The 20861-nt window shown below is 35.5% G+C and overlaps 1 protein-coding gene across 2 annotated transcripts in view; it reads right to left on the bottom strand.

Moving 5' to 3' along the window:
* LRP1B (LDL receptor related protein 1B) overlaps positions 1-20861 on the bottom strand; it is a 1782191-nt gene that overhangs the window by 626524 nt on the left and 1134806 nt on the right. For both annotated transcript variants that reach the window (XM_080670835.1, XM_080670834.1), the window contains exons 24-25: positions 10231-10428; positions 8261-8465 (exon numbers count right to left, since the gene is read on the bottom strand). In XM_080670835.1, the coding sequence (XP_080526961.1) occupies positions 8261-8465; positions 10231-10428 (403 nt within the window). The remainder of the gene's footprint in view (positions 1-8260; positions 8466-10230; positions 10429-20861) is intronic.

The raw sequence follows: 20861 nt of genomic DNA, 5'->3' as shown, positions 1-20861 counted from the left end.
AAAGGCAGTAATGGGGGAGAGGGGTGTGGTCAACTTGAACAGAAATAAGGCCAATGATCAGAACTATGGTGAGTGAGGAGCAAAGGAAAAGATGATAAAGTTGAGGGTGATTTTATGGGTCTTGTGGGATAAGACATTTATTTGGAATTTTATTGAAAGGGAATATGAAGCACAATTAGGTGGAGAAACATGATATATAAATGGATTATAGTGAGATAAGGGTATGCTATGTCAGGTGGTTATTTCAAAAGATTAGTCCAAATGATAGTGGTTTGGATGGAGTATGGTGGTAACATGATGAAAAATAGCTATATTCAAACACATTTTGAAGGTAGAATTGCCAGGCCTAGCTGATGATTGAATGTAGGGTCTGAGGTAGAAAATGAAATTGTAGGTTTTTCTTGTTTTAGCAAACTCAGAATGAGAATAGAGAGAGGGCATGCAAGAAATCCATTGTGTGATATTGGATAAATGAGGAGGAACAGATTTTAGGAGCTGGTAATTGAGTGTGGGTGGTATGGATAGCAATCACAAATTTAGTTTTGATTTTTTGATGGTGAGATTTAAAGGCAACAAGGAAGACATGTCCAGGAATCTGTATGCTATGGCAGGGAGAATGTCAGAAAAGAAGTCATGAGTGTGGAAGTCATCAGCATGGAGATGATATTTAGATTCACACTAGTGGAAAAGATCATATAACAGAGGATCTAAAAGAAAAAGAGAAGGAAATCATGTACATTGATATATACAAATATGTAATTGTTACAATACATGTTTTTAAGTTAAAGACCATTACTTTTTGTTCAACCAAATACTAAGTGTAACTCTAGAAATTCATGGTACAGAAACAGTTCCACACAATAGGCATTCAGTGCTATGTGTCATAGATTTTATTTTTAAAGCTGTCACATAATGGATGGTTTATGTTTAATCGACAGTGGCCTAAACTGCTTAAACATGTTTCAAAAGTTTTTATATAACATGGGTACATAGCAGTTCCACAATCATTACAATAGTTAATATTGTTTTGAGTGCTTACTACATGCTACCTACTATTTTTAGCTTTATAGAGATTATCTCATTTCCTTGACCCTGAGGCCATGGCTAGTTATCAGTGTTTTACAGATGAGAAAACAAGCTTAGAGAAGTTAAATCACTTGATCAGAGTTACTTAGCTAGCAAGTGGCAGATAGAGATGGGGAACTAGACAATCTAATCTATATCCTTATTCATTTTTAAATATATATACAATATATATTTAAATATATTAATGTGTAATATATACATATATATTGATTTAACTGAGAAAGAGAGAGGAAGAGAGAGATAGAAACATCAATAATGAGAGAGAACCATTGATTGGCTGCCTCTTGCATGCCCCACATTGGGGATTGGGCCCGCAACCCAGGGATGTACCCTTACTGGGAACTGTGACCTCCTGATTCATAGGTCATCGCTCAACCACTGAGCCATGCTGGCTGGGCTATGTTCTTAGGCTTTTAACATCTAACTCTTTAACGTCATTAAATAAAATAACAAAGGGAAAGCATGTAGTACAGGGTAAGAGCATGGCTAGTTGCTTTCTCTACTTTGGTAGTAGAGCCCAATGAGTAGCATGGGGATTTGGTAAAGGAGGACACCAAGGACCAGAGGTAAACTGACAATCCAATAAGTTTTCTTATTATTAGTTCTGAACACATTTTGGTGAGAAGTGGTAAAATCATTGGTAAGAAAAATGTGCTCTTTGTTATAATTACACACATTTGCTATTTTTCAATTCTTCCATTGTTTTGATTGATTCTTATTTGATGGATTACCTTGAAAAATGAAACAATACCCTGGAACAAAATTTAAAATCCAATTAAACCTATCTTCTTTTTAAAAAGTTATGATGCCTATATAAGGAAATGTTGAGTGATAAAAAACTATTCATTTTTTTCCTTCAATTTTTGAGAAGCATTTTTGGCTCTTTTAGAATATAAGAATTGCAAATTTTAAATGATTAGAGCAGTGGTCGGCAGACTCATTAGTCAACAGAGCCAAATATCAACAGGACAACGATTGAAATTTCTTTTGAGAGCCAAATTTTTTAAACTTAAACTTCTTCTAACACCACTTCTTCAAAATAGACTCGCCCAGGCCGTGGTATTTTGTGGAAGAGCCACACTCAAGGGGCCAAAGAGCCGCATGTGGCTCTCGAGCCACAGTTTACTGACCACAGGATTAGAGGGCAATTTAAAATGTTATATAATCAATTTAGTAAGTATATGTGCTTAAAGAGTGTGGTGAACAGTGAAGGAAGATATGGACCTTGACAGGAATGGAAGTTCAAGAAATGTTATTAAATGATGTGTCAATGCTGAATTATGCCAATGTATATGTTTTTCTGTCAGACCAACTTGCAATCAAGGTTGGGATCTGTCACTCCAGCATAATTAATCTCAGACTCCATCATCTCTTCTGTAAATGATAAAGTATAACAGTCACAATAGGTGGGATCATTTCATGAGGTGATGGATATAAATAATTATTGAATAAGATGGCTAGCACATAGAAAATAGTTGTGTTTGTACAAGCATAAACATGCACATATTCATAGAGAATATTTTAAAAGATAAAACTCAGTCTCTCCAAACTGTTAAAGAAATGAGGAGAGAATTATAAGTAATGCTACTGTCAATGTTTAAGTGTTACAGGAGCATGTATGTGAACATAGATTAACTTTATAAAGTAACCATGAGTCAAAGCCATGAGAAAAAAATTCAGAGGAGTAGGTCATAAGATTTGGTTTATATCATAGAATGAGTCTCAAATAATGTGTTTATATATTTTAATACATTTAATTTCATGGGTAGCTTTAGGAGTTTCCACAACGCTGGTGGTGGGACCATATGCACAAAAAAAAATCCAACTTATTAATTGTTTAACCACCAAATATTTGAATAAATTAAGTAAACTGTTGTGAAATAAAAGTAAACATTATTATACCAAGAGAATGTATTTATATTGAAGTCTTATGAAGGAAGTGAGGGAGTTTATTATGCTTTTTTTAAAAATTTGTGTATTTGAACATTTTTATAATAAAGATTTAAAAGTGAGAATAACTAAAAATTAAATACATAGATAATTTTTTGAAAAATTAAAATGTAGTAGAGGACAGTTATAAAATCTTCCTGTTGGAAATTTTTTTTCTGGAAAGACTAATGTTTAAAGATAGAATCGTTCTGTGTGAAAAAATACTAATCTAGAAATATAAGCATAAACTAACTTATAAGCAACATATATACAGAGAAAAATAGATATAGATATTAATATAGGTAGATACATAAAATATGTTTCCAGTTAAAATGGAACAAAAGTTAATTAATATGAAGCTGGTAGGCTATTTAATTAAGTAGTTGTAAGTTTTTTTCTTGAAAACAATAAATATAAAATGAATGATGTGTTTCTCTTCAAATTTACTTTTCCATGCACACATCTTTTCAGTGACACAAGTTGTTATTTGTTAGCTTTCCTTTAAACTTGATATTAAAAAAATAATATTTAAAATAAAAACAAGAGCAATATAGCACCCATCAAATGTATGGTGATATCTTGATAAACAAGGTAAAGTAGAGAGACTTTGCAAATTTGAAAAATAATAGTAAAAATAATCCCTTAAACAAGCACAGTGAATTTCAGAGTCATAGGTACTCCGGGTACCTGTGGATAAGCCACCACCATATCCAGACAAATGGAGATCCAGTGTCTCCCTTAAAACTTTCTACCTGAAAAAATTCTGCCTTATGTGGGTGTGGCAACTCCAACATACGAATCAGCAGCCCTGCAAATCTGTGTGCTCTGTGTGTAACTTTACCAAAAAAAGGTACTGTAGACTTGTAAACAGATGTTTCCAGTGGACTAAAGAAAATAAGGCTTGGGACAATTTTCAGCACTCTAAAATGAGTGAGCCCTTCATTTTTTAACTAAATATAGCCACATTAAATTGTTCTTCTGTAGTGGTCACTATGACCCTAATCTTTCATCAACTCTAGTGGGAAATTTCCAACACTTACTATAAAATAACTTGCTCTAGAATTAGTTACCCTAAAAGTATTCTTAATTTTGCCATACGTCAGTTTACAATCAATTTAAAATGTTGATTTCAAAGATCATTGTTTCATAAAATTCTAGGCACTCTTGTGTATATTCTACAGAGTGGTATTTCAAGAGAATATTTTCCCATATTACTTTCTTTTTATTGTTAAAATGTATCAGCATTTCAATGATTGCACTATTTCTTCACATATACAAAGACTGAATATCCTTTTATACAGGACATATGGAAATGTTCAGCCACATTGCTTTTAAAAAGAGACTACAGTCTACTGACTCTACAGTTCCTGCATTCATGGGTTAGTCTGTATCAGGGTTAAATTAGGCCAATAGACCATGAACAAATTGTACCACCACTGGCATGAAAAGGCTGTTATCACCTCTCAGGCTGCAGAAGGTGAAAATAAATGATCTTGGTAAAGAAGGAGGTTACTTATCTATACCGTAGGTCTACTTAAACCACCGATGCCTTTATTAGTTTTGTTTAAGAACACTCCCAGATAAAATTACAATTTTATTTAGATGTCTTATTAATCGTCACAATTATTATATCTGCTTTCAGCAATTGCAACTGTCATAGCAGAGTCCAGTTATTCTGACAAAGGAAAACGAAATTCCAGCAGCGGAGCAGGAAGACGCCACACACGTACACAAGAACAAAGGCAACGGAAGTGCGAGCACGGAAGTGAGTGCTGCCTGATGCATTCTGAAGTCCCCGTGCTTGTCACTCCCTAATAATACGCTTGACGCTTAAAGAGATTCATGTACTCATTCAGGTCACCTTAGAAATAAGAATAAGCCCTTAAAGTGGAATCAATGAAAAAATTCTCTGCCCTAGGACCCCCAATTTACCACCTTGGAATAATTTGTCACTTGAGAGACTGAGTCAAACTCAGAATACTGCAAAGCTGTAGCATGATGAAAAACATGCCTTATAATGTAAAATGAAGACCAGTGGATTCTATGCTTAGGACGCAGAGTAGTCGATTAAGAACATTTCTTTTTTGGTATTTGTAAAATAGGTCACAAAGACCTTCATTACTATTGGAACTTTATGTGATGTAAATGTGTTTTATGGGGCTAATATTATAGCCTGTTTTTTTCTCAGCTGTGCTGAGGAAGCAAAGTGACTGGTTGCAACCTTTTTTTATTTTTTTCATTTTTACTGTAAACAAAATTTATAGCATTAGTTCTTCTTTTATTGCACAGTTCACATTTTAAGGTATATCCTTGAGTTCCTATAAGTTAGATGTAAACAATCTATTCATATGCATGCAGTAATTTATTAAGCACAATTATATATACCAAGAGTATAAGTTTTCATAGACTTGGAAGCAACTTACTTTTTTGCCATCGGAAAGCTTATGATTTAGTAGAAAAGATAACAGTATTTATATACATCATATTTCCTAAAAAAATATCCAGTGGATTTATCCTAAAACAAAATATTTCAAAAGATGTTTGAATGTTTTTGGGGTTCCTATCAATTTTGGTTCACAGCTTATTTGCATATTTTGTGAATAATTGAGAAATAGAGGGACACCTTATGTTTATTTTTGAATATGTTGATAGCACAAATTATTTTCCAGTGTTGCTTTTTATGTGCTTAGCTTGCCTTAGCAGTTAAGTGTGTGGGTGTGCTTAATTTTACTATGCTCTCAGCCTACCTGATGAAAGGTCCAATGTTTAAAAAGACTTTTGTACTTTTTACCAAAATATTGGATGAACCTGAAATGTTTTAATATTTGCCCTATCTTTTAAAATTTAATTGCTACAACTGAGCTTTAAAGGTATGTATAGAAACCTCATATCGTAATTGTATCAATCCTCTATAAAATATTTTTAACAATAAAAATCCTATCATATCAAAACACTCAAGCCTGTCAACCTTCCAATTCATCTCCAGTCTCGAATAAATTAGTACAATCATCAGAACTTTGAAATTTGTGTCATTTATGCCAGAAAAAAATAATTATAATTTCCTCACCCATTTGTTTTTATTTTACTAGTAGTACTACTGTAGTTATCTTAATTAGCCTCACACTTTTGTAGTAGCCATTAATAAAAAAAGGCATTAACTTTCTCTGAAGCATTATCAGGTTTTTCCTACTCACAGGCTAGCTCTATTCTAACTTTCAATCTTAGAGAGTATTTTACTCTTGAACGTCCCTTTATATGATTGAAATAGTGTCTGATATTTTCACTTAAATGGTATTTGGGGGTTGTGTGTCCTTTGTGTTTGTTTTTGGTTTCTCCTCTCAGATTGGAAATTCCCCAAACAAACTGAGATGAATAAGTTTATCCTAAGCGTTGTCAGTTCAAAGTTCTAGAAAATGAAGTTTTAACTCCCAGCTTTCCTGTTTTGTTTGGTCATATACTTTTAAAACTTTCATCCACCTATTTTATTGTTCGTTTGTTTTTCTCTGTGTGCCAATTGGAATTTGAGAGGCATTCACCATTTTCCTATTGTGTTGGTATAAATGCTAAACCTACAACTATCTCTAAGAAATCACTTTCCCCTTATAAAGAAAGTTTCTTGTGCAGATAAGGTGCTGGTACAACTTAGGTATAATAGGTGAAGATTTCACACCAGTAGCTGTTACACTGAGGGTATAGCTTTTGCTGACAAGAAACCTTTGTGGGAAGTAAAGGCTCAGGATCAGCAATTCATTTGTAACCTCAGAAATAGTCTCTTTAAAAAAAGGGGGAATTTCTCATTAAACAGAGCACATTTCTTCCTAGTGAATTAATTGTTATTATAGGAAGCAAGGCATGGAAGGGGCAAAGTGTAAACTGAGAACTAGAGAAGTACCCCAAGCTAAAAGTTATAGTTACTGCTCTGCTCATTGCTGACAGATCTCCCTAGTTTTCAGAAGAAGTCAGAACTCCATAGCTCTATGCAAACTCTCTCAATATTTTAAGTTTTGGCAACTAATTCAAATATATTTTAAAACACTGTGGAAGAGAAAGCAAACACATCAATGAAGTTAGCCAGTTTGGAACCCTGCTGTAGACAAGCTGCTTTGCCCCTTTAATTTCTGTGTCTGCAATGAGGAAAAGAAAAAAAAAAACAAACTTCCCAATCTACTGTTTTCTGGTCTTGGGCATAAACCAGAGCACAAGCCAGTCAGTGCAGCCAGGAAGCTGAAGAAACACAAAGCTCCTTTTTTCCTCTACTGCATCTCATTAACTGGCCAACTCCCAGTCCCATTGGTGCTCCCTGGACTTTGGGTTATTTAAAGGTACAGAGCCCCAAATAGTGTCTTTTCTACTACCCTTTAGACTGGACAATGGCTTTGAACTTAAAAAACAATGACCAAGAAAATAAATAATTAACAGTAATAAAGTGTTCTCACATACATCAGTTACACATTCTCTCCCACTTACTACCTTCTCAAAAACAACCTAATGATAAATATATATAAACTATTCTCTCTGATTCACAAACAAGAAAACTAAAATCTAAGGGAAAATCATACACTTGAGTAGCTTCTCCAGAGAATACGTGACTGGAACCCTCATTTTCTGGCTTCAAATCCAGGGCCTCCCTTCTGCTGTCTCACAGAAGAACACACAGGAAACAGCGGGGGCAATAACCTGAGTTACTCCACATCTGACCTGGTTTTCCAGAATCATATGCCTTGCTTTCAAATGTCCCAGCAATCAGCATCTCACCAATGGGCTCCTTCAAGCTTGTTCTAATTTTCTTTTAAACTGACTCCAAGTACATACACAACAAAAAAAGGGTGAGGTGGTTAACATCTGTGACTGTTTGGATCAAAGACTGTGATTTGCAACCATTAGACACAACAACAGTATTTTGGGCAGGTCAAAGAGAATGTCACTAAATTATTGCTTCAATGTAGAGTTACAATAGCTTTCAACAGGCCTACCTATTGCCCTTACTTTAAAAATTTATATCCTCTAAAAAGTATCTATATAAAAATCTATAATCAAACTCAAGGTAATAAACTAATACATACAGTATATAAAATTATATATATATGTATAATTATATATATGCATTCATACTACACACACACATACACACATGCACAAAATAAGTACTCAGAACTCATAACTTATGAGGTAATTGAACTTGACATTAATTTAAAAGGTTATATTTTTATGCCAAAGTGGATGTGTGAAAGGCAAACTTTTTTACCCATATCTTGGGTCCAAAGCAATAGCCCTGGGATGTTCCATGGCTCCTGCTATTAGTGTCGTTCTTAAGGAACCATCAAGTTTGGCCACTTCAATTTGGTCCAGATTGCTGTCTATCCAGTATATGTTGCCTGCTATCCAGTCAACCGTCAGTCCTTCCGGGGTTGCTAGGCCATGCTCTACAACCACTTCAATTGCACTTACACCTACAACAGAAGGGAAATCAACACTTGTACTCACTTAAGAAACATGTTAAGCATAAAGGAAAAGGCCTACTTATTAGCCCTATAATGTACTTAAACATTATATTAACTCTGAGAGACAGAGTGTAAAAGTAATACTTGGCACAAAGTAAATAAAACAGGTCCCAAATTTAGAATTACTGTATTTCCCCACCAGAAATTTTTAATCTCTTAGGTCTTTTCAGTGACAGTGGACTAGAGTTCTAAAGCTAATAACAATACTTAGGTTACAAAAATGTTATTTCTCGTTTCTGACTTTTTAGGCAGAACAAGGGATATTGGGAATAATAATGATGCATTGGTTGAAATCAGTGCACTTTAATTTAAATGTTGACCCTCATGGGTAGAATAAAGGGAAAAGTTGACCTGCAGCAACAACATCATAATTAATCAGCACCCACTATTTTATTTATTTATTTTAAAATAATTCTTTATTGTTGAAAGTATTACATATGTCCCCTTCCCCCCCCCCTTGACCCCCTCCAACCTACCCCTGCTTCTCACCCCAGGCTTTCAGCACCCTATTGTCTATGTCCATGGGTTCTGCATATATACATACAAGTTCTTTGGTTGATTACCTCCCACCCACCCACCCTGCCTTCCCTCTGAGATTCTGCTCTCTGTTCCATGCTTCGAGTGTCTGGATCCACTTCGTTCATCAGTTTATTTTGTTACTAGCACCCACTATTTTTAGAAGCATGACAGATGAGAGCTTTTACTGAATTTAACCTGAACAGAGATAAGCCCCAAATCACACTCCCTTTACCCCCATCCCTAGGCCATAATATTTTCAAAATATTACACATTTGCAAATAATGAAAGAAGGCATTAGTGTGGTCTAAATAAAAATAAGTAACTTGGTAATGTCCACCAATACTCTTATTTATCCGCTTCTTTCACAATTTAAACGGAATATTTTAAAAACACCTTTGTCTCATAGGATAACCCTTCATAGTTTATGACATTACCAGTGATTGTAGTTAGACATTTTAAGTGTGTTTTTTAAACAATTAACCATCTAATGCCATTGATATAAATCCATCATTTGAAACTGGCATCTTGCAATATGACACAGGACACAAATTCACCCATCATAACCATATTGTGTGCTTAAATATTACTATTTTTCCCAAAGTGCAAATGTGACTTAGGGAGGAATTTAGAATTTCATAGAAATATCTGGGTATTGAACTGCTACACAAATATAACAGTTTCAAGAGAATATATATATATATATATATATATATATATATATAATCTCAAAGACTTGCTACTTAAGAAAAGCCTAGATTAGACAGAAGAGATAAATCAAAACATGTCAAAAATAATAAGCTCATATTAGCAGACTTTGCAAAAATTCCTTCACCATTTCTTTGAGATAGTCTGAAAGAGTATAACAAAATAAAAAAACTTTTTTTTAACTCACAAATATAATCGTTAGCATGTAGAAGATAGTCACTTTTTTTCTTATAAATAAATTTCTTCACCACATGTCAGTGGTAAAGCCCACAATTTAAAAGTGGAATGAATACCACAGGCCTTCACCACTCACTCCCCCAACATATTCTCACAGGTATATGTGACATCCCTGATTTTACATATGTTAGGGAAGAGATGAAGAACCAATAGCCAAAGATTAATCAAAACTTATTTTGATTACAATATATTTTTCTGGAATTTGCAGTTAAAAACTGAAGTAAACATTAAGTTAAAATTGTAACATACGTACCTCCACTTTCAGAAAGCTTGCCTCGGTATATTCTGTCTTCTACAACATCTGTCCAATAAAGTAAACTCTGATTGAAGTGAAAATCAAGAGCTATTGTGTTTCTCAATCCAGGAACAAGTAGACTATAGTCTCTTTTATGAAGATCAATCCTTCTGATTTCATGGCGAATAGAAAAGATGATGAATGCTTCAAAGGGATCTGAAATTAAATTTATTTTTAATAAATTTATGAAAATATTCATGTACTTTGGTAAGTGTAATAAAATACTTGAGGTCAAAATCCATTCATTTAAAAGTATAATTTATTATATAATTTTATGTCATTAAAGAAGCAATACGTTTTCCCAAAAATTAAAAGAAAAAACTTGAATAATTTAGGTTTATTTTATTTAATAAAATAAGGTATAAATTATTGTAATTCAAAGACAAAATGGAAGATTTTCTGTTTTTCTGAAGTTTCAGCTGACAAGCCAAACCTCAGGAAAACCACAGAAAATGCTAAGAATTAGCTGAAACTAGTTCTGCCACTCGCTCATCACATGCCTACAGGTCCATGAAGGAGAAAGATCCAGTAGGAAGAGGATTTCTATAAAAACAACTGAGGGTGTAAAGTTAGAAGCGGTCCCCATAGAATGAAGATTCAATGTTCTCCACAGTCCAAGGAAGTCATGAGCACACTCTTCCCCACTAGTCTTTAAGCCTAGATCAGGCCAGAGTGGAAAGAAAGCGAGAAGCTTTAAAAACAGAAATAAGATTAAAGTTTTGTATTTTGTAGCTGAAAAAAAGTTTAAATACCCAAAAGTTACCAAAAATTGTTATTATTTAAAAAATGTATCAAGGTCTGTACCAACTACTGGCCAACATACTATTATAATTTACACTTGAATTCTGTTTGATGAATATATTTTTGAGGGAGAGAGCCAGGCTTGCAAAGATTTCCCCCATTTTCATATTAGTGTCAGCTCTCTGCACTTCCCTTTAGAAAAATTGGTTTTTCTATCCCAGATGTAGATATATCCTCTGAAAGTGAGCTGCTATAATCAGCCCTGACCACAGTGATCCTCCCAGGAGGTGGATCTAAGTCTGTTTAATGGGTTTGTAAGATCTAAGTCTGGTTAATGGGTTTGTAAGATCTAAGTCTGGCTAATGGGTTTGTAAGATCTAAGTCTGGTTAATAGGTTTGTAAACTTGGAGAGAAGCTTTCAAGATGAGGGAACCTACTCTCTTTTCCTTTTAGGTCACCAATCTCTAAGGCTAATGTTGCGAATATTAATGTTCTTGTAAGTTGAAGAAACCTATTTGTAGTATTGTAGAAGAGAAAAATGTCACAGAGAATGAAGCAGCGATGACCTGGGCAGAGACTGTGTTCTAAGAACATTCAAAGCTACAGTTCCAATTACCCCTAAGACTAATTCCTTCCTTCAAACTTCAAATCTCCTATGCACACCCCACGCTTTGTATAGGTGAGCCAATGCACTTATCAATTCAAATTAATTTGAACTGGGTTTCTATCAATTGCAAACAGGTTTACTGTTCTTATTAATCTCATCTTTACAGAGAGGTCTTTCCTGATTAGTTACCTAATTAAGACCCATCTCCATTATATCACCATGGCTTATTTATTCTGTTTGAAGTATATTTTAAAACCAGTATTTACTTGTTGGTCATTTATTTCCTCACTAGATAATATGCTCTATGAAAACAGGGGTTTTACCTGTCTTGCTTGTTATGATGTCCCTAAGACCAAACACCAGACGAAGAACACATGTAAACCTAGGTTCAGAAGGGTGTGAACCTCGGCTGGCAACCCTTGGTGTAGGGGAGTTGCTGCCATTTTATTTCCCACTGGACATGAATATACTTTAGGACAGTGGTCGGCAAACTCATTAGTCAACAGAGCGGCAAACCGCGGCTCGCGAGCAGCATGTGGCTCACGAGCCGCGGTTTGCCGACCACTGCTTTAGGAAGCTCTTCCCAGCACTTTAATTAAATGTTGTTTTTTTTTTTAAATGAATAAATGTGGAGAGAAACTGAATACATTCCAAGAAACTAGATAATAGATAATATGGGAGAGAGCCCTGCCATGATCTGTAGAGCTAACCAATAGACCTGCAGCTGACTGTGTAGCACATCAGTAAGTCCAGCCAAGACCACAGGAATTGCTCAGAAGGCCTAAGGACTTGTAAGCAAACATTATGTGTATTGTGATCACTTAGCTATTGTGGTTACTTATTGCACAGTGATAACATCACTATGACAATAGCTAATGATACAAGACACTAAACATGAACAAAATAGTTTCAAATGGCTCTCAATAGAAAAAATACTCATAAAATTTTAAATCAGAGTATATCATTATTAATGCAAAAAATGATTGTAGACTTTCTGTCATTTAAAAGAAAGGTACGGATTAGGAGCCCTGTTTGATTTTCTGCTCTGGCTATGAAACAACTCTTTGCTTTTGAAAAAATTACTTGCCTTTTTTGAAATTAAGTGTCCTTACCTGTAAAATGGGGTTAACAATAATCTACTTTCAATCTAACTTAAATTGTTATCAGGATCAAATTAAATAATGTGTGCAAATGTGATTTGTAAGCTGAAATCTGTCACAGTAAATACAAATGTGGAGGTTACAGTGATGTAGTAAAAAAGTTAAAGACTTGGAGTGAGAAAATGCAGGTTCTGCAAGATAGAGTTTTGCTATCAATTATCTGTGTACATAGTGGAAGTTTACTTAAACTCCTGACCCTCAACACATTTTATGTATAACATAGTTATTATGGTAATTGATAATTAAAGTATTAATACTTAATAATATCTTAATATATGTTTAATAATTATTATGGATATTATATTCCAAAGACTACTCAATGGAATAAGCAAAAGGGATATTGCATAAGAGAAAATGCTGAAAAGATGATTCTGTGAAAGGAAGTAAGGTATTTCTTAGCATGTACTAAAACTAGGGACATTTCAGCTCTGAACAGCTTCCCCATCCTTTGGCTTACAGCTCGCCCTTAGTCAAGCACTAAATTATCAGTGCAGCAGCTATTTGCTAGAGAAATTTATATTTAATACCTATTAAAGAACATATAGTTTTAAAATTGCAAGGTAATGTCTCTGCCCTAGGAATATCACACCAGAGGAAGAAAGAAATACAGAAAGAAAAAAAAAGAGAAGACAAAAGAAAATAAATCCAAGTTTCTTCTTCCCTACCACTGGAAGAATATGTGATAAAAACCCACAGTATGAGAGGAAGGGCCGATGAATGCATGCAAACAGAAAGATGTAAAAGAAGGCTGACAGGAACAGTCCCAAAGGAGATAGTACAACTAAGGGGCAAACCCCACAATCACTCTTTAAAAAGCAGGATGTGAGTACAGCTTGGTCTCAGGACCCCCTCAGAGCACTGTTAAGACCTAGGAGGAGGGTCTGAATGAAGAAACAAACAGGCATGCAGTATATTAAGTGAAAAAAATAGGCTCAAAAGTCTACATCCTATATGATTCCATTTCTATGACATTCTGATAAAAGGCAAAACAACAGAGAACACAGAACAGTGGATGCCAGCAACAAGGGCTAGAGAAAGGGCTTGATTACAGATTTTTAGACAAAATCACTAACCTTCCTACATATAATAGCTTCTGAAAAGACAAAATAGAAAACAACAAATACACGTTAACAACAACAACAACAACAAAAGACAGGGAATCCAGGAATAAAATTATTAAGAAATATAAAAAAATTATATGAAAACATTTTAAAACACTAATGAAAGAAACAAAGACGTCAAATAAGGAAAAGTATATAGTATTATTAGACTGAAAACAATAACATCCCAAAGACCGTGCTTCTGCCTAAATTAATTTATAAATTTTCTGTGGCGAAAAATAATTGCAACAACCATTCTTTAAAATAATACTAGGTAATTCTAAAGGATATGTTAAAAAAGTATAACTCACCAGAAGAATTTCAGGATAAAAATATATAATAGTGACTTACTTCAACTGGTATTAAAATATATTATTGTTTCAATAGAAAAATACTTTGGTACTGACTCATAACTGACTATAAGGCTGCTTTAGGGAACCTGGAGAAGAAATTAAGTTGGAAGATTTTCTGACTTAACACAAAAAAATAATTTCCCGATGGCTTAAAATTTTGATGTAGTAAATAAAACCATGAAAGTGTTAGTAGTAAACATAAAATATATTTTTAGAACTGCAGAATGAGGAAGGCCTGTCTGAGTTTGACACAAGTCAACAATAATGTTTAATGTATGTTTGAAAAAATTACAGGACAAAAACAATGTAAAAAATGTCAAAAGGCAAACTAGATTAAATATCTACCATATAACAAAGGACTAAATTCTCTATTACACGTGAGCTCCTATAAATTGACAAGAAGAAAATACTCAAGTAAATAAAAGGTAAAGGATATAGGACAAACAATTCATAGAAAGAAAAATATAGACAACTTTTACATTGTAAAAAGTATTCAATTTCTCTCATAAAATAATAAATTGATTTTAAAATAATGAAAATGTTTGATAAGACACTGTATCGATTAAAGTGTAGACAAAAGGCACTCCGACATATTGATAATGGAACTATAAACTATTATCATCTATATGGAGAACCACTGGGCAACCATAAAAAAAATCTATCTATCTATATATCTATCTCCCTTGACCAAGTAAGTCCATTTGTCAGAAATTCATTATAACGATAAAGTTTTATATGTACGTGGCAGATGAGCAAGAAAATTCTTTGCAATATTGTTTGTAATAGCAAGATTAAAAACATAAATTTTCATCAATAGGTATCTGGATAAATAACATATAGTACAGTCATACAGTATAATATTATTTGGCCACATACATTAAAGTGATTGCTACATGTGTGCTAATATGAAATACATACCAATACTTTGTAAGTAGAAAAGAGCAATATACAAACAGTGCACATACTACGCTAACATTTAAGTTAAAAAATAAAAGATTTTTCTAAACCTATATAAAAGTAAATCATAGAATAATTATTAAAGGATTGATTAAGGAATGCTCTTATCTCTGCCATGGTAACTGGTGACTGGGATTTAGGAGTGGGAACAAAACAAATTTTCACTTTATTCTGCATTGGTACAAGTTTTAAGCATTGATATATATTTTCCTATTAAGATTAGTTATTCTTAAGAATAAAAATTAAACCTATAAAAGAAGAAATTTTCATTTCCAGCTTTTGGAAACATAAACACAACAAGAATTGTTTAGTCATGACATATATGCTGAGCAAGGTAATTCAGTATGACAAATACTGTAAAACCTGTTTTTTCCCTTCAGGAGGACTTGTTTTTACTATAACAATATTTAAGAGATGACTTATTGCTCTTATTTGTATGCCATATTTGAGAAAAAAAATATATATATTAAAAATCTTTATTGTTTAAAGTCTTATATATGTCCCTTTTTTTCCCCATTGACCACTTATAGCCCACCCCCACCCCACCACCCCAGGCCTCTACCACCTTATTGTCTGTGTACATGGGTTATACATGCATGCATACAAGTTCATATATATATATATATATATATATATATATATATATATATATTTTTTTTATTGATTTTTTTACAGAGAGGAAGAGAGAGGGCTAGAGAGTTAGAAACATCCATGAGAAAGAGACATCGATCCATCAGCTGCCTCCTGCACGCCCCCTACTGGGGATGTGCCCGCAACCCAGGTACATGCCCTTGACCAGAATCGAACCTGGGACCCTTCAGTCCGCAGGCCAATGCTCTATCCACTGAGCCAAACCGGTTAGGGCCATACAAGTTCTTTGGTTGATCTCTTCCCACCCACCCAACCACAAAAGTATATATATATATATATATTTTTTTAAATATATTTTATTGATATTTCGCAGAGAGGAAGGGAGAGGGATAGAAAGCTAGAAACATCGATGAGAGAGAAACATCGATCAGCTGCCTCCTGCACACCTCCCACTGGGGATGTGCCCGCAACTAAGGTACATGCCCTTGACCGGAATCGAACCCGGGACCTTTCAGTCCGCAGGCCGATGCTCTATCCACTGAGCCAAACCGGTTTCGGCAAAAGTATATTTTTTTTTGAACCACAAATTACTGATTTCTCTGTTACAACTGAAATAGGTTTCTACAGTGAAGGCCTAGATTCTGCATTTGCCTCTGATATAAATAAAGGAAACTCACTAAAATTATTAGGTCTTTTTGTCTCAGTTTTTAAGATAAAATAACATTTTTGGTCATACATGCTCTAAAATATTTGTGAAGACGCTCCCAGCCCAGGGTTCTAGTTGAAGGAAAGGTCCCCATAACTTCTGGGTGTAAAAACCAGTGGAGATTGTGGGTAAGTGACACAGGCTGCTGGAGTCCCAAGCAGTTTTTCTTAAAGGGTCCTAGCACAGGCTTACTTGGACTCACTCCCTCTGAGCTCCAGTGTTGGGGCAGCAACTTGAAAGGGACGAGGGACATATGGGGAATAAATAAATTGTCTGGCATCAGGGGCAGCTTTCTGCCAGACAAAAGTGCTGGCAGAGGTCACTATTCCTTTGCTGAGCTCTCAGCTGAACAGAGCTAACAGGTGGGCACCATATCTGACTCTCCATCAACCTGGCTAACACTGTCTGCCCCACCCTGTTGATTCTCTGAGGCCCCTCTCCACCCTACTTGCGGGCCCATCCAAGCTGTTTCCAAAAGCTTTTCCATACAACTGGCCTCTCTTGCCTCATGCATTGAACTTTTTAAAAATCTCTCACACAAACAGCATCTGGCCTCTGTGTACCCCCTACCTCTTGCTAAGTGACCCCAGTCCCAGGACTAGTGGCAGTTGGCCTTGGTTCACAGCTTGGCCTCTCCTGGACACCTCCAAGGTCAACACAAGTAGCAGCCATCTATAAATCACTCTGAAGCTCATACTGGGTGGCCCAGGCAGGGCCCAGGCAGTGGCTGACTTTGCACCTCCCGGAGGCCCCAAAGCCAATGCAACCAGTGGACAGCTTAAGACTATGCTAGATTACATCCCTACCACCTACACACTCATGGGGCAGACTCAGTAAGCACCAAAGCCCCATGGAAGTAAGTCTGGCTTCATAGGGTTCACTCCTAGATAGCAACTCCTCCACTGTAGTCATAGCTGGTCTGTGCAGCTGATTGGCCAGGGGGTAAGACTCTCCCAGTGATGCCAACAGCAATCAAGACTCAACTACAACAGAATAGTGCACACAGCCCACACAGGGGCATACCTGGCGTGCCCAGCTCAGGTGAATGTGGAGGCTGCACCTGGGCCCTACAGGACACCTACTACACAAGGCCACTTTACCAATTCCAGGAGACATACAGTTATATCAAATACATAGAAACAAATGCAGGGAAGCAGCCAAAATGTGGGTGAGGATGAACAAAAAAAAAAAAAAAAAAAAAAGAGAGAGATTTGTATCATGAATAACAAAATTTCAATATTTTTAAAATATTGATTGTGAATGAATTATTTATTGGTTTCAAATATTTTTGGAATATTTCATAATAGAATGAATGGTGCTTAAAACATCTTGTTGGGTGTTTTATTAAAACTCTTCAAAGCCTTTCAAATTCTTATACTTAAGTCATTTTGTGTTGAGAATATAGTTGTTTGATAAATGTTACTTGATTTGCTTAACTATAATAAACCAGTTACTAAAAATAAAAAATATATAAATATTAAAAATCATATTTGAACTCTGAATCTTGATAACTTCTCCAATGCCTCACTACTTTTAAGATTTATGTTGGTTTATTAAATTATTATTCTTTATTTGAGAGAATAAAAAAGTTGTAATAAATAATCCAATATGTAATTTCATATGCTAGTGGGAAATCATGAAGACTGAATTTCAAACTTCCAAATCTTATAATAGTTTTTTCTTTAAAAAAATAAAACTATATATAAAACATCCTATATAATAAAAGCCTAATATGCTAAGTGCCCAGTCGTCCGGTTGGCCGTCCAACCAATCAAAGCATAATATGCTAATGAATTGCTAAGGCCGCTCAACTGCTCGCCATGACATGCACTGACCACCAGGGGGCAGACACTCTGGTAGGTTAGCTTGCTGCTGGGGTCTGGCTGATCGGGACAGAGCAAGATGGGTTGGACATACCCTGGAGCCCTCCTGCAGTCCCTCCCCAGCTGGCCAACCTCCCACATCCATCCCCAGCCCCAATCGTGCACCAGTTGGGCCCCTCAGCCTGGCCTATGCCCTCCCAATCCGGGACCCCTCGGGGGATGTGGGAGAGCTGGTTTCGGCCTGAAGGCAGAACAAGTGGTTGCTATGATGTATACTGGCCACCAGGGGGCAGATACTCAATGAAGAAGCTGCCCCCTGGTGGTCAGTGCACTCCCACCGGGGAGCCCCGCTCAGCCAGAAGCTGGGCTCACAGCTGACAAGCTCTGCAGCAGCTCTAAGGATGTCCAACTGCAGGTTTAGGCCCGCGCCTCGGCAGTAAGGCATCGCCCGAGGGTTACCAGACTGCAGAGGGCACAGGCTGGAGAGCTGGTTTCAGAAATGACTGAACTTAACAGCTCAAACCAGCACATTACACTTTTAATTTAGAACTGGCTTAAAATTTTACTGCTTTAGCATATCATGAGATGACAGATGTACGAAACAAAGTGGTTACAATTTAAATTTTTTATGGTGATGAATTTCATGTTTATAAATGTAGTATATCACAAGTAGCTTTACTAGTAAAAAATACTCACAAGACTGTAGTGTTCTACATATAATTCCATTTTCTTTAAGTCCCACTACAGGTTCTCATAATGATTTTTACAAGACAGAATAAAAAAACAGTAGATGACTTGTCTAGGAAAAAAAGTCTCTCTACAGTACTCTCAGGGTAAATTGTTAGTATAATACTACAACCAGCAATTGTACAGGAATAACACCTGATTCTTTATTACATACACATTTATTAAACAAAAAGTGGTATGTAGTTATAATGTTTATCTTCTGATATTTAATAGTTTTTACTTATTTCTGTTTTTTTATTTAATAATTTATTTTTATTTCTCTCTCCCCATCTTCAGATATATTTCTTTTACACTGTAGAAACTTATGATTTGTAAGTGATCTATCATTTCTCAGGCTCAGTATATATTATTACTTCCTTTTTTCCATTCCTTCACCTATATCCTATCTAAAAAAGAGGGAATATGCTAATTGACTGTCACACCCTCACAAAGATGGCGGCAGCCACAGCCAATAAAGAGGGAATATGCTAATTGACTACCACGCCTTCACAAGATGGTGGCACCCACAGCCACAAGATGGCAGCACCCGGTCCCCTCATCCAGCCAGAGTCCCCCAGTCCCCTCAGCCCCGCCTCATCCAGCCAGAGTCCCCCAGTTCCCTCAGCACCACAGGGGAGGGCAGTTGGAGGCAATCAGGCCGGCAGGGGAGGGCAGTTGGGGACGATCATGCAGGCAGGGGAGGAGTTAGGCATCAATCAGGCCAGCAGGGGAGCAGTTACGGGGCTATCAGGCTGGCAGGCAGGTGAGTGGTTGGGAGCCAGCAGTCACAAATTGTGAGAGGGATGTCCCAGACTGGAGAGGGTACAGGCTGGGCTGAGGGACAACCCCCTGTCCCCATGCACAAATTTCATGCACTGGGCCTCTAGTATAGTTATATTGAAAATAAATGGTAGTTAAATATTACTGAAGTGTGACATACATAAAGGCAAAGGACAGGATCTAGAGAAAGAAGGGAAAGATAGGCTTTCAACTAATACTCAAATCTATGAATTTATAAGATTTTGTCACCAGCTGTCCATCAGTTTTTCCTGCAAGCTATTTTTGTTTATTTGTTTTTCTCCTCTTAATTATTTTCCTGGAAATTTCTGGATTTTTTTTTCTCAATAGTTCTGCTTTATATTTCTAGTTTTTAAAAGCTCATCTATTCTTTCTGTTAATAAATAGAAAGAATCGGAATTTGGGTTGTGTGTGACGAGAGAGAGAACTCATTGGGGTATTGGGTAAAGGATTGAACAAAAAAACTTTTAATTTCTAGGATATATCCCATTGCCTTTTGCTAGATTGCATTTAATAAGTATTTATGATGACATAAATGAGAGAATGACTAATTATAAGACTCAATGAGTAGTTAGCCCAGAATACATTATATATGAAGGAGATAAAAAATTATTATGGGGAAAAGAAAAGGAAGAAAAGGAAGAAGTCAGTGAGGGAAGCAGAAAGATAAAGAGAAATAGTATAAAAAAGGTCAACATGACTAATATTAAATTAAAACATGGAGAGGATATTTGAAGTGGCTAAACTTTAGAACATACAATTAACTCCTACAAATCAATAAGAAAAGGTAGTGATATTAACAGAAAAATTATCAATAAATAATAAAATTTTAAAAATAACTTTGCTCTAATATCTCTTAGTCACAAGGTCTGGAGTAAATGAAGTCATCTTTCTGTCTGTTTGAATAGGTATCAAATCACAGTAATAATATCCAATTAGTTTCTTTTTTTAATATTTTTATTGATTTTTAGAGAGAATAAGGAAGAGGGAGAGATAGAAACATCAGTGATGAGAGTAAATCATAGAC

Source organism: Plecotus auritus (genome assembly GCF_963455305.1).
Source record: "Plecotus auritus genome assembly, chromosome: 5".
NCBI classification, from domain to species: Eukaryota; Metazoa; Chordata; class Mammalia; order Chiroptera; family Vespertilionidae; genus Plecotus; species Plecotus auritus.
The sequence above is the reverse complement of the archived record's forward strand: the minus strand, read 5'-3'. Positions and strand labels throughout refer to the sequence as shown.